This window comes from Danio rerio, chromosome 8 (assembly GCF_052040795.2).
Source record: "Danio rerio strain M-AB ecotype USA chromosome 8, GRCz13ab, whole genome shotgun sequence".
In the NCBI taxonomy this organism is placed as follows: Eukaryota; Metazoa; Chordata; class Actinopteri; order Cypriniformes; family Danionidae; genus Danio; species Danio rerio.
Window position 1 is genome coordinate 21091421 of NC_141028.1, and position 27749 is coordinate 21119169.

Here is a 27749-nt window from a genome sequence, read left to right on the forward strand (position 1 = left end):
TTTGTCTTTGGACTTAATCTGATTTCCTTTCTTTGACTATGTCGAACGACATCTAAAAAGAAAAAAGAAACGAAAATGAAACTGATTGACAGTAATAATATAAAGATACATGCTTTTTATTACTGGTCTTTACGTTTGTTCTCTGTCAGTAAGAGAAATGCAGTTTGTGATAATGTTATTCCATTATAGTTCAGTAGGAGTTTAAGTCAGTATGGATAGTTATGAGGATGTTACCTGGAAGTATAGCAGCCTCCACTAGAGGCCAGCTTATAGGAGTTAAGTTGTTCAACGTTTTATTCCCCCCCCCCCCCACACTATATTATTGTTTTACTTTTCATTTCAATACCCCTCATTCCATTCACACACACACAGGGAGCACGTTCTATGGTACAAAAAAAAAAAAGAAATGATAAATGACAAAGCGCGGTGATACTGTACTTCTAAGCTGGAACTGCCGTGGCCTTAACCATCCGATAAAGAGAAGCAAAGTCTTCTCCCATATCTCTAAACAGAAAGCAACGATTGTTTATCTTCAAGAAACACATCTAATTCCTAAGGATCATAATAAGCTGAAAAGAGGGGGATTTCAAAAAATTTTTCATTCAAAGTTTACTGCAAAAAGTCGAGGTACAGCTATATTAATACATAGAGATGCTGCATTTGAGGAATCAAAAGTTATAGCTGATAAAGAAGGACGCTATATTGTTGTCCAAGGGAAACTCTTTAACCAGCAAGTGCTACTAGTTAACTTGTATGCACCCAATTGGGATAATGTGGATTTTTTTAAAAACCTCATCACACGCCTTCCAGATCTGGACAGTCATCAGCTTATCTTAGGAGGTGACTTTAATTGTATACTCCATCCGGTGCTAGACAGATCTAATGCGATGTCTGGGTCTCTTGGTAAATCAGCTCGATGCATTAATGAGTTTCTGAAAACTTATGGTATGGTGGATGCATGGAAATATAATAATCCGACATTAAGGCAGTATTCTTTCTTCTCTGCAGCTCATCAGACCTATTCAAGAATTGATTTTATTTTTATAGACAAAAGACTATTATCACTACTTAAATCATGTACATACACAGGCATTGTCATTTCTGACCATAGCCCAGTAAGAATGATTCTTTCCTTCCCTGATAATATACCATCAAGGGGTATGTGGAGGCTTAACTCTAGACTACTTACGGATGAGATATTTGTTGATTTTATATCTAATCAGATAGATTATTTCTTTGAAACTAACTGCACGCCTGGCATGACCTACTGTAACCTTTGGGAGACAATGAAAGCTTTTTTAAGAGGACAAATAATTTCATATAGTGTAGGTGTGAATAAAAAAAGAATGAAGCGGGTCAATGAAATAATTGCAAGGATTAATGAGATAGATCAAGAACATTCAAGATCCCCCACAACTACGCTGTACAAAGAGAGAGGGATGTTACAGTCTGAATTAGATACTCTAACCACTGAAGTAGAAGAAGCATTATATCTGAGATCAAGACAGAGAGAATTTGAATACGGGGAAAAAGCTAGTAAGTTACTTTCACATCAATTGAGGAAGGCAACTGAAACTAACTATATAGCCGAAATTCAAACGAGGCAAGGAGTAACTACAGATCAAATGGACATTAACAAGCAGTTTAAAAAATTCTATGAAAAGTTATATACATCTGAGACAAATAATAAAGCGAATATATCCCATTTTTTTGATACAATAGAAATGCCCAATATCAGTGATCAAGACAAGTATAATCTTGAACAACCCATATCTATAAAAGAAATTGAACAAGCTATCAAACAAATAAAAAGCGGAAAAGCACCTGGCCCTGATGGATTTATAATTGAATTTTATAAAAAATTTTCACACAAATTATCCCCAATATTAAAAAAGGTGTTTATAGAAATAACTGAGCAGAAATCTTTACCACCAACTATGTCGCAAGCTATTATCACTGTTATACACAAAAAAGGTAAGGATCCCTTGAAGTGTGACTCATATCGACCTATAAGTTTACTTTCAAATGATTACAAGATATTAGCAAAGATTTTGGCAGCAAGGCTTAATCCAGTCATACAAACACTTATTCATCAAGATCAAACAGGATTCATAGCAGGACGGCAGCTTTCAAGCAACTTACGGAGACTATTTAATATACTTTACTCACAAAGCAGTTCACATTTGCCGGAAGTGCTATTGTCATTAGATGCTCATAAAGCCTTTGACCGTATTGAGTATGAATATCTATTCACAGCTCTGAAAAATTTTGGCTTTGGTCCTGGTTTTTGCACTTGGATTAGTATATTATATTCGCATCCAACTGCTTGTATAAGAACTAACAAGGTAATATCAAACTTTTTTCCTTTATATAGAGGCACCAGACAGGGCTGTCCCCTGTCTCCCCTCCTATTTAATATAGCAATAGAGCCACTAGCTATAGCTTTAAGGAGAGAGTCAGACTTGCTGGGCATTAACAGGAGTGGGAAGACTCACAAGGTTTCACTGTACGCAGATGATCTCATTATATACATATCCAATCCTGATAGTTCCATACCCAAAACAATAGAGCTTATAAATAGCTTTGGGGCAGTTTCAGGATATAAAATTAATTTCAGTAAAAGTATATTATTTCCAATTAATAAGATAGCAAAACAGTCAGACCTCAGTAAATTTCCATTTCAAATTAGTAATATATCTTTTAAGTACCTGGGAATCTCTGTGACCAGTACATATAAACAGCTATTTAGATGTAATTTTGATGCAGTGATGGAAAAAACAAAACAAGATTTAAACCGATGGTCTTTATTGCCTATCTCTCTTGCAGGCAGAATTAATGCGGTTAAGATGTCTATTTTGCCAAGGTTCTTATTTTTGTTTCAAAATGTCCCAGTATTCATTCCTAAATCCTTCTTTAAGGAGCTGGATAAACAGGTGTCTTCTTTTATATGGAATAAAAGCATTCCACGAATTAGGAAAGCATTTTTAGAAAGGCAGAAAGAAGTTGGGGGACTGGCGTTGCCCAACTTTATGTATTACTATTGGTCATGTAACATTGAAAAAATTGTTTATCTGACAGATCATGAAAATCAGGAGAATGAACCTGAGTGGGTAGAGATGGAGCAGGCATCCTGTGGGACAGTTTCTCTGTTTTCAATGCTTTGTGCCCCACTACCACTTAATAGAAAATATCTGCCAAACAATCCTATAGTCAGTGGTTTAATAAAGATATGGGCTCAGTTTAGGATGCATTTTAAGCAGAAACAAGCACTTTCTTTATTACCCATTACTTCCAATGCATTATTTCCACCATCCTTAATTGATCATGCTTTTCAGATCTGGTTTAGGAAGGGACTCAGATATGCAAGGGACTTTTTTCAAGGAAGTCATTTTATGTCATTCGAACATATGACTAAAGAATTGGATATTCCTAAATCACATTTCTTCAGATATCTTCAGGTAAGAAGTCTAGTAAAAAGGTATTTTAATACACTTTCAGCCCCTCCCATAAGTAGCTGGATTGAGGAGATCTTTGATCTAAATGCATCTGAGGGTGGTCTGATATCAAAAATATACAGTCTGATTCAAAGAGCAGCTGCACCATCTCTAGATTTTCTAAAGAAACAGTGGCAAGATGACTTAGGAAATATAGTTCCAGAGTCAGTCTGGCAATCAACAATTAAGCAAATTCACTCAACATCTATTTGTGTCAAACACGGTTTATTACAATTTAAGATAATTCATAGGCTGCACTTTTCTAAAAGCAAATTGTCCAGAATATTTCCAGAAATTGACCCAACATGCTCTAGGTGCCACAGAGACGAGGCCACCTTAGGTCATATGTTCTGGACATGTCCATCCCTAAGACCATTTTGGACTGCGGTGTTTGAGACTTTCTCTTATATATGTGAAAAGGAGATACAACCAGATCCAGTAATGGCAATATTTGGTGCGACACCTGAAAATCTTACACTACCAGCAGGTCAATTAAATGCACTAGCGTTCTCTACTTTGCTGGCCCGAAGACTTATTCTTTTGCAGTGGAAGTCAACTAAACCACCAACACATACTAAATGGGTAGAAAATGTCATGGCGTATCTAAAGCTCGAAAAACTCAAATATAGCACCCAGGGCTCAAATAATAGATTCTTCAAAGTTTGGAGACCCTTCCTGTCATATTTTGAGAACAGATTTATCCCAAATACTTGAAATGTGCTCCCCCCCCCCCCAAAAAAACCCATTTTTATTTATTTATTTATTTGATTTTATTTATTTATTTATTATTATTATTATTATTATTATTATTATTATTATTATTATTTTTTTTTTTTTTGTACCTTTTACCTTTTTTCTTTTTAATTCATATTATTTCACCTTGTATTTGTTTCCTTTTTTATGTACCTTGTTCTTGTATATGTTTGAGTTGCTCTGTTAAAAGTTCAATAAAAAGATTTGTCTACTACTACAATATTGAGTTACTTCCTTTTTGAGTTGAGTTCCTTTTTGAGTTACTTACTTTTGAGTTACTTTTTCATACCCACATATGGCTTGATTTCTTTCAGAATTTGCAGGATATTTTTTTGTAATAGAGGAGCTCTCCATTAAACAACACACTGAATAACCTAGACCTTCATTTACCTTATAAAAAAAAAAAATTAAAAAAAAAATAAACCTTTTGAGAACTTCCTGATGCTGTACATGCCATAGATTAATGCAAGCAATGTGTTTGCTACTTTTGTAATTTTGTCTTATTACTTAGAATTAGAAAGTAAAATCACTGTCCATTTAGACTATTATCCCCTTTTCTGCTACGTGTTCACAATAATGAGACTTCCATCACAGAAATGTAATGAGCTGCCATCTAGTTTCTGTCTGTTCCTGCAGGGAGCTCATTCTCTCTTTGAGTGTTATACAGTATGATTACACAAATTTTAATTCAGCAAATTATTTTGTAAAAGTGAATTAATTAATCTAAAAAGCAACTCACATTGCATTAAAAAAAAAGTAACTCAAACATTATTACTTAATTTATTCAAGTTATGTATACTCGTTACTTATGAAAGTAATATTGTGTTACTTATGCGTTACCCCCAACACTGTTTAACCTATACCGGCTTATGCCTACTTGAATATAAGCAAATGAGCAGATGTGACAAGAATGAAAGTGTGAATAGAGTCTAGAAACAAGGCTTTGTGTGCATACATGTTCACATACAGTGAGTGTGTGTTTAGCAGAAGGCCTTAAATCCCATCTGGCAGTATTAATGCCTCTTGACTGTTGCTGATAGGCTGGGTCATGCCAAAGCTTGCAGGGCAGCAATTAAAACGAGGCAGATAATTGAAGGTTTTTTTTTTTGTTACAGATAATAACAGAACCCATCTGTTGCTCCAGAAATCCTCCTCGGCTCTTCTCTTCCTGCACACCCACACGAATACACTCTCGTACGAGTTTGTTTGATAGGAAGATTCAAAGCAAGAGCCTTGAGAGCGGTTTGCTATTAACTGATGAACTGAAGTAGACTAGATAGATAAGAAGAGAAACGCAGCTACATGATGAATGGACAAAACACCGCCATCGGCAACAGAGCGTTTTCCGTCCCGCTCGCTGATCATCGCAGCGTTTCTCTCTGTGCCTTGAATTATAAATGCCTCATCAATGATTGTTGGGACTTGATGTCTGTGCCACAGGAGCCGAGGTTCAGCATTTAATATGCAGGTCAGATGCTGCGATTGCTTTACGATTCTGGAGGATGTTTATAGCCCAAGGATTCTGGGAAGCTCAGCCCAGCTCAGCCTGTAAAATATATCGCCGTAAAAAATGTGATGTTCCCGAGTGCAGTTACAAGAGACGAGATTTACAGTCAGCTCTAACTCATTCATCCAAGTTCTGATTGAATATAAAACATTTCAAATTGATCTGTTAATGAGGTGTTGCAAACTAATGGATTTACAGCTTTTTTTTATTTATATTTTTTAATGTCAAGTTTAAGACTAAATGTACGTACAAATAGACAATATTTATTAAATTGATTTATATATAAATGGGTAAAATGAATGTTAATATGAAATAAATGTAAATATATAAGTATGTAAATATGGTTTCATTACAAACACACAGTAACATTATATATATATCAGATAATATATCTATATATACATTACAATTCTGATAGGAAGAATTGGCCAGCCCAGTTACCATACATTAACATTATTGAGCATGTTTGGGGTAGGATGAAGGAGGCATTGAAGATGAATCCTAAAAAGCTTGATGAACTCTGGGAGTCTAGCAATAACGCTTTCGTTGCCATTCCAGACTTTATTAATAAGTTTTTGAGTCATTGCAGAGATGTATAGCTGCAGTCCTCCAAGCTCATGGGAGTCGTACACAATATTAATTATTTTTCCACTGCAGCATGACTTTATATTCTTTACTGTACATTATTTCTGTTAAGTGACAAGACTTTTGTCTTAGCAAAGTCAGACCATACTGTCCTAAATAAATAATTAATAATCAAGGCATGATCATGTTTTATTTTGGTTTAAAAAAAGCGTAATCTAGAGGCCTTTGCCGTTCATGTAAGCCATTTCTGATCCCAAATGATTAACTAGTAGGCAAGTTATTATTTGTTGATCCTAAAACTTGGATAGCCAACAAGACTTTTGTCAGGTGTGTGTGCGCAGTGTGTGTGTGTTTGTGTGCGTGTATGTATATAAATCCTGATAAGAAATACCAGAATAGTATTAATGTATTTGTTTAATACAATAATGGTTTTCCAGCATGTTACTAGAATATGGACTTATTGTATTTATCAGAAGGCGTACTCAATGTCAGTTTAAAATTAAATATATTGTTTGGTTTTTAAGATGATCAATTCCTAAAATAACAAAACTAATGTTTAAACGTAGATGAATTCTTTAAAATAATTTTTTTTTTAATTTAATTTTTAAATTTAATTTAAAATGTAATTTAAATGTGATTTAAAAATTTAATTTAATTTTAATTTTATTTTAATTTTTTCATTTTTATTAATTTAATAAAAAAATGTGTAGAAATGTGTGAACTAAATTTAAACATCCATATACAAATGCAGATGTTCATGTTATTACAAGAAAATAGATGTAGAAAGATAAAATTACATAATTCAAAATTAAATATAACAAATATTAAAATCTAAAAATAAATGCACTGGGACAAACATCAAATACAAAAATATTGCAATGTGCAGAACGTCATGTGTAAATGTAAATCTGTTTAAACCAATATCAAATAACAAAAAAATAAATAAGGCATCTACACTACCTGACGAGAGTCTTGTCGTCGATCCCAGTTTTAAGTGCAACAATTATAGCTTGACTTCTAGTTGATTATTTAGAAAAGATGCCGAAGGTAGATTTTTCCGTTGAACTGCATCCCAATCATCACAAATACTGCAGAAGACCTATTGGAACCTACATGGACACAAGAATCTCAAAGAAATTAGTTATGTTTGGTGAAGGAAAAATCATGGTTTGTTGTTACATGCAAGAGATCTGCAGAGTGGGTGGCAACATCAACAGCCTGAAGTATCAAGACATTCGTGTTGCCCATTACAATACAAACCCCAAGAGAGGTCAAATTCTTCAGCCGGATAGCGCTCCTTCTCATACTTTAGCTTCCACATCAAAGTTTAGGAGGAGCAAAGAAAGTCAAGGTGCTTCAGGATTGGCCAGTCCAGTCACAAGAACATTACTGAGCATGTCTGAGGTGGGCTGGAGGCATTGAAGATGAATCCAAAGAATCTTGATGAACTCTTGGACCGCTTTTTCTTCTGCATCATGACTTTTTATTCTATACTGTACATTATTTCTGTCAAGTGGCAAGACTTTTGTCTAAGCAAAGTCAGAGCTTACTGTCCTAATTAAATAACTAAAAATCAAGGCATGATCATATTTTATTTTGGTAAAATAAGCATAATCTAGAGGCCTTTACCTTTCATATAAGCCACTTCTGAAACCAAACGATCAACTAGAAGTCAAGTTATAATTTGTTCCTAAAAGTTGGATAAACGACAAGACTTTTGTCAGGTAGTGTAAATGAGCTCAGGCACGCACGCACGCACACACACACACACACACACACACACACACACACACACACACACACACACACACACAGAAAAAGAGTATTACAACAACTACCAATTCATAATTTTATTTTCTAAGATTTCTCTCTCTTTTTTTTTTAATTCTGGAAAAGGAAAAAAGACATATTACAAACTTAAATCAACAACATCAGAATAATGCATAAAAGGATAGAACAGTATCACCCTTCAACTCTTGCTCCCGATCCATTAAGATAAAAAAAAAAAACGATTCTTAAACCTTAAGATTAAGCTCCTCAAACAATGGTATACAGTACGTACATCTGATAGTTTTAAAAAGACATTTCTATAACTTACGTTCCTTAAACAAAAAAACAAAAATCTCTTGTTGGATCTGAAGGTATTGGGACAAGTCCAGTCCCAAAAACCAACGTCCTCGTCCCCTCCCGTATATATATATGTCCCCAGATCCAGTCTGCTGGCTCCAAGTCAGTATTGCTTCAGGCCTCCAAACACTTGCGTCTTACAGGAAGAAAACACACGACAACAGTCCACACAAAACTTCCCTTCTGCGGCATCAACAGCAGGCTGTATTGTGTGAGTGGCGGCTCTGAAAAGCACAAGTCCATCGCTTCAATCCACATCTGAGCTCTGACAACTGGCAACTCCGACACCTGTCATCTTTGGTTAGGATGGAGAATGAACAAGCCTCTTTGTGTCCAACCACAGATTACTATATGATGGAACATGGAATCAGGTTGGCAGGGAATTGGTTTTTTGGATGTCATGTCAAAATGGAATACAGAATTACGGTGCAATAATGGGAGCGATTTTGAAGGGATGAGTGTTAGATTATTAATCCTCAAGATCATATGAGATGGAAGATTGTTATTCAAAAGAACATTCAAGATTTTTTGTTGTTGAAATTGTGGTCTTTAAATCCTGTCGTTCATAAAAATAAAAAATAGACCTGATGGTTTTGTTTTTCCCCATGTGGTTTTAACCATTATGAGTATTCATGTTGAATACCAAAGGAGATATTTCGAAGAATGCTGGTTTCTGGAACTCATCGACTTCAGTGTTAGAAAAGCAGTTACTGTGGAAATCAAAGGGACCTATTAACTAGCATTTTTCAACATATCTTCTTTTGTTTTCAACAAAGAAAGAAACTCAAATTACGTGTTAAAAAAGTGAAGAGTGAGTAAATTATGGCAGAATTAAATTTTGGGGTGAACTATCCCTTTATTGACCACCGGCTCTTTGACTATGCAAGAAATGGAACATTCCAAAGTTTTATATTGATCCTTATCGATGTCACACATCTATGAAAATAAATGATTGACCACTTTATTAATAGAACTTGATAATCCTCAGATTCTCTGGATTTTTTTAGTTTGGTTTTCAGTAAATGAATTTTTTTGTTCTATAAAAAGGTCTTCAAAGGTCTATTCAAAAGAAATTCTACAAAATTTGAAACAAAAAGATTAGAATTTGGAAAGAAAAACAAATCTGAAAATGACAATTGGCCAGAATAACAAATGTTTTCATTTGTAGTGATCACGGTTATTGCACTAAATACTGATTTCAAAACTCTTGTTGAGTAATGAAGTTTCCAATGCGTGCTGTCAGTTTTTTTTTATATACGTTTTAGTGCGTTAATCTTGTCAATATTATTCAGAAAGTAATGATTTACAATAATTAAAATAATTACTTTGAAAAAAAATGGTGCCAGTAAAAAAAAAAAAAAAAAAAGTATAATTTTGGTTAAATATGAGAGAGACTGTATCAGATGTTTCTATCCTGATTTTGTATCTATTATTGCAGTATTACTGTTTTTATTTTATTTAACTTTTTTTTTGGGTGGGGGGGGGGGGGGGGTTGGAGTTAGATCTCAGGATTTGTTCAAAAATCAATAAAAAAAAAGAATAATAAAAAAATTACTTTGTGTAATTTTTATTTTACATTCGTCAGGTGATACAAAACACATTTCGGCCTTCCTTAGTGTGTGGAAACGTCTGGGTTTTGTATCACCTGAAGAATGTAAAATGTTTAAACATTTAAATTATGTTGTCTATTAAAAGTGTCTGGAAAAAATGGCCTGTTATTATTTTATGCTTGACAGCATTTTTTATTTAAATTTTGAAAAAAAATGTCATCCGCAGCTTACAGAATAAAGCACAATATGGTTTAACTCAAACACATAACTAAAATCAACAATTAGAGAAACTGGATATCTTCAAGTCGCCTATTTTTTATCCTAACTGTCTATCAAACATTGGAAATCTATTTAAATGTTAATAATGTTCTTTTTCTTGCTTACTTTGCTTCACAAAACCTCAAAACTCCATCAAGATTGTATTAATTAAATAATTTAGTTATTTTTCTTACACAAATTTAGTTTTCTCAATAATGATTTGAATGCCGGTAGCACAGATCCTCTTTTAATCTCTTTTAATTAACTGAATAAATAAGCACACGTTTTCCTTTTTGGTTGAACTATCCTTTTATGCAGAACCCATATGAATAGACTGAGTGGATGGATGTATGAATAGTTGGAGGTTAAATCCCCCCAAAAAAGAGAAGACAAACAGGATATCCAGAGATTATATCATATCTGGCACCACAAAATCATAATATTTATCAAGCGAAAACCTACCCTGACAAGATACCGAATTTTCAGTGAATCAAATAAACGCAAATGATGTAAAATCTAGAATAGCTGTGCAGCCCACAGTGTTAAAAGGGCAAGAATGAAGCACACAGCACGGAAAAGTCACGTCTTATCTCACTGACAAGCCTCGCTAGTCTTTGATGCGTCACAAAACAACAGAAGGTCACATGGTTTGGCTCTTGTCAATTTGTTGAAGACCATTCAATCAAGATCTGTAGCAGCAAGTTTCCTTGATAATTCACAGTTGTAAAAGCTTACTCCGAAAGAAAGACGCCGCTCTGAATTCACCACTAGTGTTTTAAAATCGTACGATCCAATCTTTTTAAGAATAATAGTTGCGTCCAAATCACTTCAGACAAACTCCCTTTGAAGATGACCTCATTGTTGTGCCTTTATTGCTAGTTATAATCTTTAAACCTACTCAGCTGTCAGTACATTGCTTAGATGATTTAAACTATGTGCCACTAACTAGCAATTTGACTTGAATTGGGAAAGCATAACAATCATGAAGACGACACTTTAAATGATGTGCTATGCGTTTAAACAAAAAATTAAAGAGAGTAAACATGTGCAATTAGTGCTTGATCTCAGATTCGAATGCCATGATGCAAACAGACGTGATGTCACACTTAAAACAGGAAAAACGGGTTGCGAGTTACCACAGGGCTCAAAAGTGATTTTTGCTTTAATCTCCGACTGCTACCTGTGCTGTTGTGTGTCTTACTGCTTCTTACATAATTAAACCACATATTGACTTAAAAGCCCTGATTAAAACGCTTTAGAATGAAAGTGGAAATGCTACACCGAGAATGTGGCTGTAGGAAAGTCCTGAATTGATACAGAAACCTTGATCTTTCTACTGGCCCAACAAGATGTATGGATCTGGCTTTGAATATACTCTGTATCAAGTCATCCCGAGAATATTTAACTGAAATATGATGATGATGATGATGATGAGCTGGTTTCTATCACCTCAGGGTGCTATGGACACTCTGACATGCTAAGAAGAAAGGATAAAGACACCGAAAAGAGAAAAAAAATAGGAGAGAAACAAAAGCCAACGTCCTCAAATCTGAGCTTTCCCTGCCTGGAGCGGTGCAGATCATCATCTCATCCTTTACATAAAGGCGAAAACTCATTGGAAGGGAACGTCGGTGCATAGAGATCAACATCCCGCAGGGTTTATGAGACAGAATAGACCCACACACACACACCTGGGCACAACAGAGGTTGGCATCTGTGGAGGATGCTTCAAAAACTCACTCCTGAAAATCATCCACCGAACAACCGGCTTATTCCATCCCGCAGGGTCAGCGAGGCTAGGAAATTTGCCAGCCGCTGAGATTGAGCTATTTTAGGTTGCCTGATGAGAAGTGGGAAGGCTGAGGCATCATGGGAGCGCGGCAAACTGACAGATGAATGCTCAGACGGAGAAAGAGAGGTACAGGACTTTGTGTCTGGCTTATTTCATTGGACTGAAACCAGAATTCGTCCATTCTTTCCTCACAGAAACTCCACTTCCATCCCCCAGAGTTCCACACACACAGATGTGACAAATGGAAAAAGAAAACACTTAAGAAACAAATTCTGTCACGCTGCTCTCCGACAGTGATGTTTGTCCATACAAAATGGCAGCCTTTAATAAGTTAGTGATGCGCACGCTCGCTCAGACTGGGAGATGGTGGGATGATGAGAAGGAGATGGAGGAGAGTTTTAGGCATGTTGTACGGCCAACTCCTGGCCGATGAATCGACGGAGGCGTTCCAGGTATTGGGTGTACAGTTCGATATCGTTGTGTCCGGCTCCCTCCACCCAGAGCGGCTCCACGGCTTTAGGGCAGCGTTCGTACAGGGCCAGCCCATGGGAGAAATCGATCACCTCGTCCTCCGTTCCATGAATGATCAACACCGGAGACGTGATTTTAGACACTTTCTCAATGCTGAAGCGGAGACACAATAGAACACAAGGGCAGTGTTAGAATTAACTTACTTATTACAACTGAATATCTCATTATGCACTTGACATATCAGTAAAAGTACATAAATAGGTTTACCTACTACTCGTTTTTTTTTTTTTTAAAGCAGTGTGACAGGCTGTAGATTTCAAGTAATGTGCTTTTATGTTTTATTAGGTGCATTTCGTGGGGATGTTAATCAATTTAGGGATGCAACGATTAACTGATTTTGCTACTAATTGCAATTTAATTCGTCACTGTTAAAAAATCGTAAAGGCTTCTCAACACCGGGTTTCTGCATGGAATAAAACGGCTGCAACTAAACAAAGTTATGCCACCTGTACGTTTCTTTAAAGTCCTAATGAACCGGAAGCTGTTATCGTTATATTTTTCGTATAGTGACTGTTCTTAAAGAAACTAAATTCTAAAAAAGCAAACAGTGGGCGGGCATTTCATTCAGAAAGATCAGGAAAAGGGTTTGGGGAGAGTTATTACAACCTATCAGACTCCTCTTCACCGTTTCTGTTGGTTGACAAAAGTGACAGTTGGAGGTGCGTGATTAAGTATGTTAGCCCCGACGCCTATTACCTCAAAATCAGGTAATCTAATTTAACTGAAAACAAACAGGAAGTGCATTTTTAGATTTAAATTACAGATTAGAAGGATTTTTTTTTTCCTAATGACATGCTCACATGCATTGTTCACCACAAAACTGGCAATGTGAGTAAGGGTGTCACGATCCTCCAAATCTTCGATTCGATTACATTTTTGATTCTAAAGGCACGATTCGATTCGATTTTTGATTATGAATAATTAATTAATTAAGGACCAATTAATTATTTGTAGCCTACCGTTTAAACTACCTGACCTGCATGGTCTTTGTTTTACCCATAAACAAATCATACAGTAAATGAATAAAGGCAAGTTACACACATAATTACCACCTGTCAATCACTTTTTCTGCGGGACTCGTGAATAGGCAGTGATCTGTGTCGTTATAATGGCATCGGTAAAAAAGACGCACAACCAACAGGAACCAGCCAACAGTATCTGAGGTGTTCGCTAAAATGACTAAGTACAAGTGAGTGAAAGATTGAAGCAGTGCTCTGATTGCCTGGACCTGCTGTCTCGAGCGCATGGCTGTGTATGCGTCTGTGTCTGTGTCTGTGTGGTCACATGATGTACATTTTCAGAGGTAGAGAGGAAGGAGGGCTGCTCAGAAATGCTACACGCCACTGTGGATGTCAAATCGTTGTCGTTCTAAAATGCCATTTAAAAACAAAGACAGTGTAAACAGGGCCTGAGTGTGTACTTTTCGCGAGCGGATTTGCAACGGGGGTGGGCGGAGGATCGCGATGCCGGTGTTGTCTATCGGACGAACCGTACGTAATACGTACATAGCAGAGCTTGCAAAACTGTGTTTTTTTTGTCGACAACACGAACGTTGTCAACATAACTCACTGGAAGTCCAAAATGCTTACACACCGGCGACTTCATTGAAAGAGGAGAGGGTTTAAGTTCTGTCAACGGGTCTCCTGCTTCTGCAGTTTAAAAAGCACTTCAACAAGCCTGTTTTTTTCCAGCTTGGCAAGCCAAGCTGACGTGACATGGGGGCGTGGCAGCATCGACAATTCTATTTTTTGATTCGATAATCGAAATTGAGCATAAATTTCGATCGATTTCGAAATGTGAGCAAACAAAATACTTAAGGTTAGTTCTGATTTCTTGGGGACTTTAAAGTTTCAAGCTTGTACACTGGAGCAAATACACACATACTGAATTAACTATGGCTGATGCTATTAACTAAGGGCAGTTTACAGATCACGTTTTTTGTGTGCACAGGTTCGATAATTCTTGTCTAGCTTGCATATTGGGAGTTACGTGCACACGGCACAATGCACTCACGCTTACCAGGCACACTCAGTTGAAAGAATGGCAATAGCACACCACAAGTCACGTGACAAGAACAGACCGATCAGCTTCATGCTTTGTATAGAACATACACATTTCAATTCCAAAGAGAAAAGAATACAAAAATGAAAATACCAAACATTTTTTATAAAGTTTATTAAAAGTGCCTTTCAGACGGAGGTTCAGGAGCCTTAGTTCTCAAGGGAAATAATTAACTAATATGTTGCTTAGATTTACATTAGACTAATATTATTTATTTATTCTTATTTTGATGCATTTATTTATTGTTCTGTCATTTATTTTCAGTGTCAAATTATTATTTATATTTAAATGCCAAAAACTTTTTTTTTCCAATTATTTTTAAGTCCTAAGAGAAAAGGATTATTGCTTGTTTATTACTATTATTATTATTATTATTATTATGTGCTGTATTGTTTAGTTATTGAGCAGCAATAAATAACACTTTAAAATTAATGTGATTTTCAAAACTAGTAGTTTTTTTAATTTAATAAATGCATAATAATCCCGGTAACCGTGAACAATTGATTATTCCTCAGACTATAATTGTACAACCAAAATCTTTAATCGTTGCATACCTAATCAAGTTGACTTTGAATATTTTAAAGTGACAGTGAAGACATTTGTTATTACATTTAATTTTCTTTTCCAAAAAAATTTCAAATTAAATAAATTTTTTACACAAAAATTAGGCAGCACCGCTTTTTTTTAACTTATGACGATGAACTTATGACGATGAAATCTGAAGCAACGTGATACTAAAGTCTAGTTTAAAGGAAGTTTAAAAACTCTGCAAAAAAAGCTTGGCCACCTGGTTTAACTTAATTATTTAAATTTGTTTAAAACAGTAAAAGTATTTCAAATATTATTAAGATAAAAATACAATTAATCAAATAAACATGGCCTGCATCAGCATGAAACCAAAAATAATAATTAACATATTTTTAAACAGTAATTAACATGCAAATATGCATCTATAATGCAAATTATTACTTTAGATAATATTTAGAATACTTATAATAATAATAATAATAATAATAATAATTATTATTATTATTATTATTATTATAACAATGTTGTTATTATGAATGAAAACAGTTTGGCAGCTTGTATTTTCAAATGTTGCACATGTGGCGTACACATTTGTATGTGTTTGGGAGCCAGAAAACCAGACAGCTGTCAGCCAACTACACAACACTTGTGCGTGAACAGTAGTGGTTGTGACTGCAGCTGTATGGCAACCATGTGTTCTTCTACACTGGCACAGAGTGACACCGCCCACCGAGTGCAGCAAACCTCCCTCTGAGCTCCACAACCCTGCTGTCACAGCTCATATGCAACAATGAAAATGATTGTAATGAAACTTAAAAAAAGAAAAGCCTTATTCCCTTTAATCAAGGGCTGAAAGTCTAAGCTGGAAAATAGTCTACAGCTACTTTATTCATCGCGCGATCGTTTCGGACTCGTTTTTTGTGTCAAAACAAGCAGCTCAGTATAATCTCCACCATCACAACCCGCTCCCTTTCCTCTTGCCAAAACCCGAAAGCCAGTGAATTGCTCATAAATAGCAGCAATCTGTACTGGCCAAATCGTCAGCTCATAAGAAAACTGCAATAATGAGGACAACTTTGAACTGTTTTTGGTACTCACTTGGGAAATGCGTCAAAGCAGTAAGTCTTCTTAGTGTCGGGAAAGGCCACCCTCATGCCAGAGGTGAGAGGAGAGTGAAGAATCACAGCCGCACACTCATATCGCGATGCCAGGTCCACCGTTGGCACCGTGCCAATGCTCTGTCCATACAGGATGATGTTCTCTGGGCTGATGCCATATCTGTTTGAAAAGAGAGGAAGCGAAAGCTAACGGAATGTCATATACTCAACAAATAACTGTCATGTGTCAATGTGATTTACAGTCTATTTACAGCAGTATGGAGACTGCTGGCAAAAATATATATATAGTGCCAATCTATTCACAAACAGTGCAGTGTGGATTTACGTCAGCCTTTGAAAACTTGCATTCCTGAATTAAAGCAAATTGAGCTCTCTGTTCATTTAGTTGATTGATTCTGATTCCACTTAAAGGATTCTTACTAATTTTTTGGCACTTCTAAGGCTTATTTAGGCTAAGAAACAAAGTTGCCTAGTTATTTAAGGTTACATCACCTACCATTAAAAAGACTAGTGGGTTTTTTTTTGGTTAGGGAAATATGTATTATTTTTATGTGTGATTTCCAGAGGTTGTAGCTGTATTTTCTTTGTGAATATTAAAGGTTTAGCAAAAAAAAAAAAAAAAAAGAAATGTGCGCACATCTGAAAAATCTTGAAGGCAGGTGCTCGATCAAAAAACAAACACTTGTAGCAAAAAATCCAAAGAAAATCAGCACACTGCCACTTTAGCTCTCAAAAAGTCTTTAGTCACAAATGTGACATTAAAGACTTTTTGAGAGCTAAAGTGGCAGTGTGCCGATTTTCTTTGGATTTTTTGCTACGAATATTAAGGGTTTACTCACACTAGGCTATCCAAACCATGCCTAGGCACGTTTGTCCCCCACTTCCAGGTTCGTTTGACAAATGTGAGTGCTCCGAATTGGGCCCAAGCACGGTTCAGTTGGCCTGCCCTGGCTCTTTGGAAGAGGTGTGGAGAGTGGTTTGATTGGGCTTCAGCACAATACGCTTGTAGTGTGAGTGCAATGCATGCTGAAGACACAACGTCACTATTAAGGGACTGTTTCATAATATGGATTTAGTAATCATTCTTACTTTTTAATGAACACAAACGGTCATAGTTTATTAAAGATACAAACCCCCTGAGGAAGAATGGTGACTTGGTGCACTGCAGAGAATACGTTCTAGTACAATTTGTGCTCGCTTTAGCCTAATACAATTTAAAGTATTTCATAGAATCCATTTCTCAAAAACCAGGCTATCTGAAATTTTTCCCAATATTGATGACAGATGTGACAGATGTCATGCACCAGGTGTAATTTAAGGTATATGTTCTGTATATGCCCTCTGTTACAGAATTATTGAATTTATTATTTTACAATTATGTCCAAGGTGTTGCAGGTAAATATAAACCTGTCCCCTGATGTTGCCATTTTTGGGGTTCCAAAGATTTGGTCCAAGTTCAATTCTAAACAACTTGATATTTTGGCCTTTACTTCACGATTAGCCAGGCGTGGTATTCTACTTCACTGGAAATCAAATAAGCCTCTAACTACATCCCAATATCTTGTAGATACCATGCATTTTCTAAGGTTGGAAAATGTTAGATGCTCTGGGAAAACTAATTTCTTTAAAAAGTGCCAATGTTTTATAACTTACTTTAACTCTCTTAAGGTCTTGCTTTCCATTTAAAATGCACTCTCCTGTCTTTGAATTAATTTATTTCATAGTAATTAAATTTATTTGTTTTTAACGATTACTATTTTATACTGTTCAATTGTTAATATTCTCTCTCAACATTGACAATGTATCTGAACATTTGATTATGATAGCTGGTTGTAGTTTTCTGTACACTTATTACTCATTTCCATTTTTCTTTTCCCCTTTTATTATCATTGTTAATTTGTAGTTTTTTTTCCTTTTTTATTATTATTTTTCTTCTCTTTTGTAAAAAAAAAGCAACAACAAAGATGTAACTATTTGTACTGATATAGTGTTAGTTTTTTTCCAAAAAAAAAAAAAGAAGTTGAACTTAAAGATACAAACCCCTGCTGCGTAACAGCTGCAGCTTCAGCAAACCTCTTAACACGTGCAGCATGATGACTTTCATGAATATTTATGAGCATCAAAACTGGTGGATCTGTTCAGCAAAAGATTTGACTGTGTGGCACCGATTCGCAAGTGACTTAAGCCACCTTTCCACTGCACACAACAAATGACAAGCGACAGACCGGAAGTCAATTATTTCCAATGGAGAGTAGTCCAATGGAAGTTGCGTGAAGTTCCGATCATCTCTGTATGCGAAAATCCGGATCCGATTTGAGCTGCGGATTTGTTAAAATATTTGAGCTCCAGCGACTAGACCGTATGCGGCCGACCAACTGGATTTGATGTATTCCAGTGTTGTCTAATCAGATCCGTGTGCGTGAATTGAGAAATAGTATATTTTTTGAATCAGAAAAAGTTTATATTAAAAAAAACATTTCTATTCATAAATAGAAGTAATAAAAAGTAATAAGTACCTATAGAGTAATATTTTTTTATGTTGTCTCCACATATGACCTACGAGAGATCCTAGCATTCATTCATTCAACCATGGTGAATGGACAGAGAATAAAGGCTCTTGCTTTTGCACTCCTTTCAGTGTTTGCCTTTTTTACTCAGATCTACCAACTACCTGTAAAGTAATTTGAGGACAAATGTCTAGAGCGCAGTATTACAATTCAAGATCGCATTTATCTAATAGCCTACAGCATGAGATTCCCTTTGCTTCCGCGAAGATTTCTTCTGCTCGTGCACAAAACGTCTTCCACATCCCTTCAAATAAACACTGCTCAAACGAATGTTCTTGTGCGCTCTCAAATAAACGCTACTGAAGTGCGATTTAGTGCGTTTATGTAACAAATATGTCTCCAACATTTCTTAGATTTGCTAGGAACATTTATGAATGTCTCTAATAGACCTACAAGGAGACATTAATGCGTCCTGAAGTAAAGTGAAACGGCTATATGTCGTGTTTGCTGGCCTCACGCATCACGCACCTGTAAGTCAGTCAGTCAGTCAGCACCTAGCCTTAAAGAGTTAAACAAACAGCGCACAGCACGACAACGGTTACAGAAAAGTTTGCGCTGTTATAATTGATTTACCTTTTAATACGTTTTGGTGCGATTATCACCCGCTATAAAAAAAAAATACAACAATGTTTTGAATGAGAAGCTGTAATGTAGCAGTGGCGGGATCAATTTTGGCGTGGCGCTCCACCATGGAAGAATGAATATAGCGGAAACCATGCCTTTATTTCAGACACAGAGAATCCAGCTTCTCTCCCATGGTGCACAACAAAACTGAAATATCTGTGCGACTGCCACAAGGGGGCATATGCCGACAATTGTGTCCAAATGTGTGCAGTAAAAAGGCAGCTTTAAAATAATACAAAACAATTTAACTAAAGCAATCTCAACAATGCAGAGCGAGAGCGCTTCTCTTCTGTTAACTGAACAGTCGATCATCAATGACGGAAACGTGCTCAGGCTCGGAGGGTTAAAAATAACAGTGTGAGTGCAGGTCGAGGGGAAGAGTGAAGGGGGGACAATCACCCCTACAGAAAAATTCAGCTTAAACCAGCCTAGGCTGGTTGGCTGGTTTTAGCTGGTCGACCAGACTGGTTTTAGAGGGGTTTTGGCCATTTCCAGGCTGGTTTCCAGCCATTTCCAGCCTGGTCTTAGCTGGTCAGGCTGGAAGATGACCAGCTAAAACCAGCTTGACCTGCCTAGCCAGGTTAGGAGTCCAGCCAAAACCAGCTATGTCCAGCTTAAACCAGGCTGGAGAAGCTGGTTTTAGCTGGTCATTTTCCAGCCTGACCAGCTAAGACCAGGCTGGAAATGGCTGGAAACGGCTGGAAACCAGCCTGGAAATGGCCAAAACCCCTCTAAAACCAGGCTGGTCAACCAGCTTAAACCAGCCAAGCAGCCTAGGCTGGTTTAAGCTGGATTTTTCAGCAAGGACACCTAAGCATTGTTCTAGACAACCGTGTCCGAGTACACCCCTCACCAACTTTAAGTACTTTACTTATTTCTTCTTTTTTAACTATTAATTTTATTCCTGTCTATCTACTCTTCATTATTCTTTTCCTCTTTAAATTTGTATTTATTTACAAACTTGTTAGTTCATTTATTTGTTATTATTGTTTGTAATCTGATTTTGTTGTCCATTTTTGGACTATACCATCACAATGTCTTCAAAATTAGCTTGGTTGTATTTTTGAAAACACATTGTACATTTAAAAAATTTGACTAAACATGTCACACAAAAAGACTGGTGTGAATGTATAGGTTCAAGACTGTCATGTGACAAACCACTAAATAACTAAGACTATTTAAATCTTACAAGCCTCAATAAACAGAATAACACTTCTGAGTTCGTTTCAGTTTAGACATGTGGTTAAAATAAATTTACAATGTAATTAGGTTTTAAAAAGTAATTTATTACGGTGTTGGCAAACAAAGCATCATTCCTCAAGCCTTCAGTCTTACACGGTCCTTCAGAAATGATTGGTGCTCACAAATCATCTCATTATTACCAGTGTAAAACATTGTGCTGCTTGATATATTTATGGAAAGCACTGCAACTTTCAAGTTCCTTTAAAGAAAAAAAAGATCAAAGGAACAGGTGTAAACAGTAGCCAATATGTAGCACTGCAAATCTTGAACTCCACTACAGGAATGCAGTTGTTTGGGTTTGTGCCCTGATATTGATTTTGTGACTCACCGTGAGCGTAGAGCCTGCCACGCTGCGTCTATATCTGCATACAAATTCTTTTCGGAGGGCTTTCCCGTACTGACCCCGTAGCCGGAGTAATCATAGGAGAATATGTTACAGTTGATGCGAGTGCCCAGGCCGATATAGAAGCTGCTCATCTGCCCTAGATCCACCGCATTACCATGAGAGAACAGGACAGTGAACCTGCGGAGAGTGATGGAGGAAAGGGGTATTGTTATGGGATTTTTAGTACACAGTAACACTCTAGTACACTCATTTATTACACTATTTCAGGGTCTGACTCAATGAGATGGATCCACAGAGAGACTTAATGACCTATAATTTCACCCTCTGAATCACTGGGCATGTAGGCGCATCTGCAGTGAGCCTGATACACCGCAGGGAAGGGTTTTATAACTGATATGTGTAGAACTGTGTTATACCAAAGAATCCAAAACATCCATCTGCAATGTGTATTTCAAACAGGGCTATTTTAGTACTAATAGTAAATAATATTATGGTATTCAGTTCCATTTTGGATGAGCTCGAGTTGTTTATTTTTATTGCACTGTCAGCATCCAATTCTATTTTCAAGGCAAAATGAAATTACAATTTTAAAAGTTGCATAAATGCAAACCTATCAGGCAGAAAAACTGTTTAAAACTAAATAAATAAGATTTGATATAAATTCTGAAATATTATCAAGTAAAATCTTTTTAAATAATTACAGATTTCCTATTAATAGACCACTTGTACTTGTACTAAAACCAGGACAGTTCGATAAAACATTATTACATGCTTGTGTTGTTTTTGTCCTGTTTTGTGTTTTTTTTTTTCTATTTCAAAATTTACAATATTATGTTTGTTCTTATGGGTGGGAGTGTTACGTGTTTGTGTTGTTTTTTTTATTTCCATTTTTCTCTCTTGCTCTGTTCTCTCATATCAGCTTCATTTTCTCAGGTTCCGTTCATTGGTCAATCCATCTGTCACTCTTTTCCTCCCTGGTGATGTCACTCTGACGTTATGTTCTACAGGCCAAGACCTCCCGACATAAAAGTGCGTGCCAGACAACTCACTAGGCTCCTTTTTTTTGTCCCTCTTGTTTCTGTTTGATTGCGGTGCTATTGTGTCGCGTTTAAAGAAAAACCTGTCTAACTGTGTATTCTGTTGTTGCCCGTTTTTGCGTGTTCACTTTATCCATCCGCCATTCATATCGTACCATTCCACTTCTCAATTTTGTTAATTTACTTTGTTCAAGAGGCTCAGACAAAGCCAACAGGTTAGCAGGTCACGTGACATACATTTAGCAACACGTAGAACTACTCTTATGTATAGTACATTAGGTTAGGGGCAAAATAAAATAAAACGAGATTCGGCCCAACAAAACATATATTTTTAAATCACTGTCATTGTTGTGCAGTCACATATACACTTGTGGTTTTGAACTCCCACCTATTGGACATTTAAAGTATTGTACTATATATCCGTGTTACTTTCGGTTTCTCTCAGTGTGTGGTCGAGAGTAACGCACATACAGATTATTTGCGGGGCTGATTTAAACGTTGAAATATATGTCTCTATTTAGAAAAATCAGTTTTTTAACAAAAGCTCGATTTTTTTGTAAATATTCAAGGGTCATTTGATTATAATCAGTTTTATACCCCCTGTATTTTGTTGTACAAACACATCTCTGTTGTTATGCTAATTATTATTATTATTATGCCTATTTTTAAATTGTAGTACTTTCATAGTAATTCAAACTACCCCTTCAATATATACAATAAGAAACAAAAAGAAAGAGCTTGACTGCAAATACTCTAGGTTTGAGTGCATCAGTTACATCAGGGATCCACTTTTTTTTCTTGAGCTTGAATGTTAAAGCGGCCCTCCTATAAACTGTTAGTCACTGATATGGCCCCGCCAATTTGAGTTTGAGACCCCTGCACTAAAATCAGGAGTTTGTAAGTTTGTTTCTTTTATAAATGTCGTTTTATAAAAGTCATTTGTTGCAAATTTTTCAGATTTTTTTTAATTTTTAATTTTAGTCATTTTACATAAAGATGAAAAAGTTTTTGTTTTTAATTAATATAACAAAATGTATATGTATATGTGTATATATATATATGTGTATATATATATATATATATATATATATATATATATATATATATATATATATATATATATATAATTTATTTAAATAAAATTAGGTGAACATTTTTATTCCATTAAATATTTATATTTTATGACTTTTACTTTGCATACAGAAAAGAAAATGCCAACTGTGCCTATACACCTACAATATAAAAACTCATCCAATAAAAAACACCTTTAAAGAGGAAACAAAGCAGCACAGTAATAATAAAGTGGCGCGTGATAAAGGAGGAATGCGTCCAGGAAGGAGTGGCTTCTGGGTAAAGATAGCAGACAAACTCAGAGAGGGAAGCAGGAAATGGGACAAAAGGAAAGATGGAAAAAGAGTAAAGGAATGTAAATGACCCACGGGAGGAAAAAGCAGGGTCCATCAAGGGAAACGTGACACTTTGAGTTCAACATGCATTTATTTTGAAAGACCCTTCAAAATAAACATATGCATCCTACCTGGCAGAGGGGGCGCAGCGGATGTACATGCAGCCCACTCTGTTTCCCCGGCTGGAGCGTGTCAGGAACACTTCCGTGGCGTCCAGTTCCCGTTGGGAATACTGGAATTCTGCCCGCTCTGTGAGGTGGAGCTTCCAGCGCCCCTCTCCTGTAGCACTGCTTCCCCCTACCGAACTCCCTCCACCACCCCCTCCTCCCCGTGAACGGAGGCCTGATGTCCCCGTGGGTCCCGCCGGTACTGGACCGGCCTCCAGATCGGGCAGGAGGGCATAGGTGGGCTCGGGGGGCAGAAAGGCAAGCTTGGCAGCAATGCGGCTGGGGCAGGGAGGGCAACAGAACAGGCAGCACAGCTCACTCACAGAAAGGCCATTCATTGTCAGCTGCAAGACAGAAGACTGTCAAAACTAGACATATGCCAATATATTCAATATTACAATATATTGTGATAATGAACATGCATGACATAGTTAGTGTTGGCACTTCAGGATACCATGTCTAATTCTGTATTATTTATTTTTTTATGGTAACAGTAAAAATGTTAAGATTGATGTAAAAGCAGTGGTGCTTATCACAGCACCAATCCCTTGAAGACTGGTTCATTTTAAACAAATATGTTAATGTTAATCTGTGAAATAGTGACTGACAAATGTCTGATTCTTTGAAGAAATATTGATCTGTAATACTTTACAATAAAGCTACATTGGTTAACAATAGCTAATTAAACTAAAATGGTGATGTTCGTGTATAGGGTTTCTCCAGGTTCATCATGTCAAATTTAAGACTTTTCAAGGCCATTATGAATACCATTTTTAGACTTACATAAGACTGAACGCTAAGGATTTTTTCTCATGGCCCAGTTAAACATTAAAAACAAATATAAAAAAGCCATCTTGGTAAACAGAATGAATAAGCTTTTGTTAAAACTTTTATTTAGATGGAATGTTTGATTGGATAGGTGTTGGCCCGATTAGGTAGCATTACGTGGACATTTGTAGGAAAATGAAGACCTACAACACAACATTTCAGTAAATTTAAGACTTTTTAAGGCCTAAAAAGTTGTTTTTGAACTTTAAGACATTTTAAAACTTTTTAAGACCCTGTGGATACCATCATGTAAATATAAATTTCTTTATATTTTAAGTTTTTTAAACTTGCATTAATTGCAACATATTTCTTAAGCGTTAACAAGGGCCAGACAGAATCAAAATTTTTTGCTATTTCTACGCAGAATATTGTAAAAAATCTGCAGATTTATGATGAATGATTCTGGGTGTATCGGAACAAAAAACTTAATTTGTTAAGTTTTAATAAAAATAATAAAATGTTTTATTTTTATTTATGTTTACATTTCAAATTCTATTAGATTCATTTATTTGGTAAACAAAGCAAGTCTCTCTTTTAATACATCTACTAAAAGACAGAAATTATTAGTTTACAAACTGTATTGTAAAGAAATCATATGAACATTTTCATAATAGTCAGTAGTATTACTGAAATTAATTTAAAAACTGAATAAATCTAAATTTACACACATTTACACACAACTAAATAAATACTCGATGGGCTGGAAATCTGCAAATTTCTGCGCACAGAATCCGTGTGGGCCTAGTGATAACTTATTGTAAAGTTTTACCTGTTGTATGATAAAATTATCTGCCAATTTAATTAGTCTGAAACATTCGTTTACTTTTTTATACAATGCAATACACAAAAATGTACAGTTCATTTCATTATATCTGTCAATAGTCATTTCATGTGTTGCAGTTTATTTCATTAAGACCTACAACACAATATTTCAGTGAATTTAAGACTTTTTAAGGTCTACAATTTTGTTTTTGAATGGATACCATGATGTGAATATAAATTGCTTAATGTTTTAAATTTTCATTTTCGTGCTTATATCATATATTGTGACAAGCTTCAGCAAATGTCACAAAAGACCGTATAGTTCATAACATCACATGGTGAGTCAGATTAGAGAAAAATGACACAATTATCATAACTCCCTTAATTTTATGATAAACATCTACAATATAATAATATTATAAACTTGTATTCAAAAAATGAAAATAAAGATTGATATTGCGATGGTTTTATAACTGTGGAAACTAGTCATCATAGTATTTGAAAAGGAATTATCTTATAATTTATTATTATAATTTATAAATATTATTAGACACTAAGAGTCATGTGATGTCAACATGGCGGAATCCAAGAAGGGGCAACCCTTTCCAATACATTTTCTAAAAAATACTCTAAATTTCTTCCTGTTCGGTTAACTAATCTAATTTAACGTGATCATTTAATAAAGGTAGTACATTTACACTTTCGAAAAACACAAGATTAAAGGTGGAGCCCTCTCTGAAATGTTTCTCATCCATAAATTTTCTACAAAGACTCAAATGCGCAAAAACCTCCAACAGTTAACAAACGGTTAATAAGTAATACCCAGGTAGATTGAACTCAGCAATTCCGTAAACCTATCTCCTAGCTATACAGTCCTCTTAGCTTAAAACCGATAGTCTGTCTGCCATCTGACACTGTATGGACTACAAATATAAATAATATATACTGACAGTCAGATTTTACCGGTTAGAGTCAGCAACAAACCAGTTGTCAAATCAGACTCGCGCATCGCCAACTTTATCTCATAATCTACACATCGATTAGCTACAAATGAACCACACATTGCTAACAAACACAGTAATGTATTTATTTTCCACATACGTGTCGTTCTCTTGTCCGCAGCCTGCCAAAGCCGGATTTCTTTATATTTTCACACCTCTGTCGCTAAGTAGCTAGCTCGTATGAGGGGGTAGAGGGAGTTAGCCAGCTAACGTTAGCCAGTCAAGCTACGGCTCCTCTCAGATGACAAATAAAGGTCTAGACGCCGATGAGGACATGTCTCGTCCGCGAAGCAGAAGCAGAGGCTTTCAGGAATAAAAGTCAATATCTGGTTTGTCGTTCCAAGATGATTCCCGGATATAGTCCCGACATGCAATAATCTACTGGTACAGGCTAATAGCGCTGTGTATGTTTTTTCAACTCCGGTCAGAGATGTTGCTTAGCCTCGCCACTCTTCATTGCGTCTCCGGCTTGAAGTGGGAGGAGCTAGATGTGGGAAATCGTAAAGTAAACATGGGTTAAAACCAGTTTGGCTGAGAGATAAATGATTCATAACTGTAACATTTATACATGCATATTTATACAGTCGAACAAAACAATAATGATACAATACTTGGTAATTGTTTTAAATAACCTTTTAATACTATATAAAAGTATATAAAATATCTATAAACAAAGATATTGTAATTATTACAATTTTTTAACAGTGTGTTTGGTCATGCTATAAAAGCATTTATAAAAGCAAACAAATTATATTTTGTTTGCATTTACAAAGTTTCGATCGTTGTAAATATAGAAATAATGAAGAAACCTGCTATTTTAATTATATAAATAACAAATGTGCAATATTTACATATCTTTGCACAAAAATAATGAGTCTAATGGCCTAAATTGTGTAATACAGTCAAGCTAAACAATAATGATACAATATTTGGTAATTGTTTTAATCTTTAACATAAATAAAATATATACAAGTGTATAAAAATGTTTAGAACATTAAAAAAACTAAATTATTGATTTCTTTAAATGGTTTTGGGCGGTGATGCTAAAAAAGCATTTATAAAAGCAAAAAAAAATGTATTTGCATTTAAAAATATTCTATCATTGCTGATATAGAAATAATGGAGAAACATGCTGTTTTTAATCACATGAATAACAAATGTGCAATATTTACATAATTCTAGACAAAAATAATGAGTCTAATGGTCTAAATTGTATGATACAGTCAAACAAAACATTAATGATACACTACTTGGTAATTGTTTTAATCTTTAGCATGAATAATCAACATAAAAGTATATAAAGTGTTTATAAACATTAAAAATACAGAATTATTGATTTCTTTAAAGGGTTTTGTTTGGTCATGCTATAAAAGCATTTATAAAAGCAAAAAAAAATGTATTTGCATTTACAAAGATTCTGTCATTGTTAATATAGAAATAATGGAGAAACATACTGTTTTTTGGA

At 35.5% G+C, this 27749-nt stretch overlaps 1 protein-coding gene across 2 annotated transcripts; it reads right to left on the reverse strand.

Annotated features, from left to right (window-relative positions):
• Positions 1 to 8174: 8174 nt before the first annotated feature.
• On the reverse strand, positions 8175 to 26710 carry abhd17ab (abhydrolase domain containing 17A, depalmitoylase b). Of its 2 annotated transcripts, XM_087264497.1 has the most exons (5): positions 26385 to 26710; positions 23658 to 24037; positions 21066 to 21260; positions 16285 to 16464; positions 8175 to 12690 (listed from the first exon to the last, which is right to left on the reverse strand). In XM_087264497.1, exons 2-5 carry the CDS (start codon positions 24029 to 24031, stop codon positions 12465 to 12467), a joined length of 975 nt encoding a protein of 324 aa, XP_087120623.1. In that variant the 5' UTR covers positions 24032 to 24037; positions 26385 to 26710; the 3' UTR covers positions 8175 to 12464. The 2 variants fall into 2 exon arrangements, with proteins under 2 accessions (XP_087120623.1, XP_087120624.1); XM_087264498.1 differs by lacking the exons at positions 8175 to 12690; positions 16285 to 16464 and adding an exon at positions 20761 to 20936.
• Between the last annotated feature and the right edge of the window lie 1039 nt (positions 26711 to 27749).

Bases quoted from the DNA above. Each gene is read 5' to 3' on its own strand.
- abhd17ab (XM_087264497.1), bottom strand. From the start codon at position 24,031: ATGAATGGCCTTTCTGTGAGTGAGCTGTGCTGCCTGTTCTGTTGCCCT. The intron at 21,261-23,657 runs GTAGGATGCATA...CACTCTCCGCAG, and splicing joins CGCTGCGCCCCCTCTGCCAG to GTTCACTGTCCTGTTCTCTC. The intron at 12,691-16,284 runs GTGAGTACCAAA...TCTCCGCTTCAG, and splicing joins TGCTTTGACGCATTTCCCAA to CATTGAGAAAGTGTCTAAAA.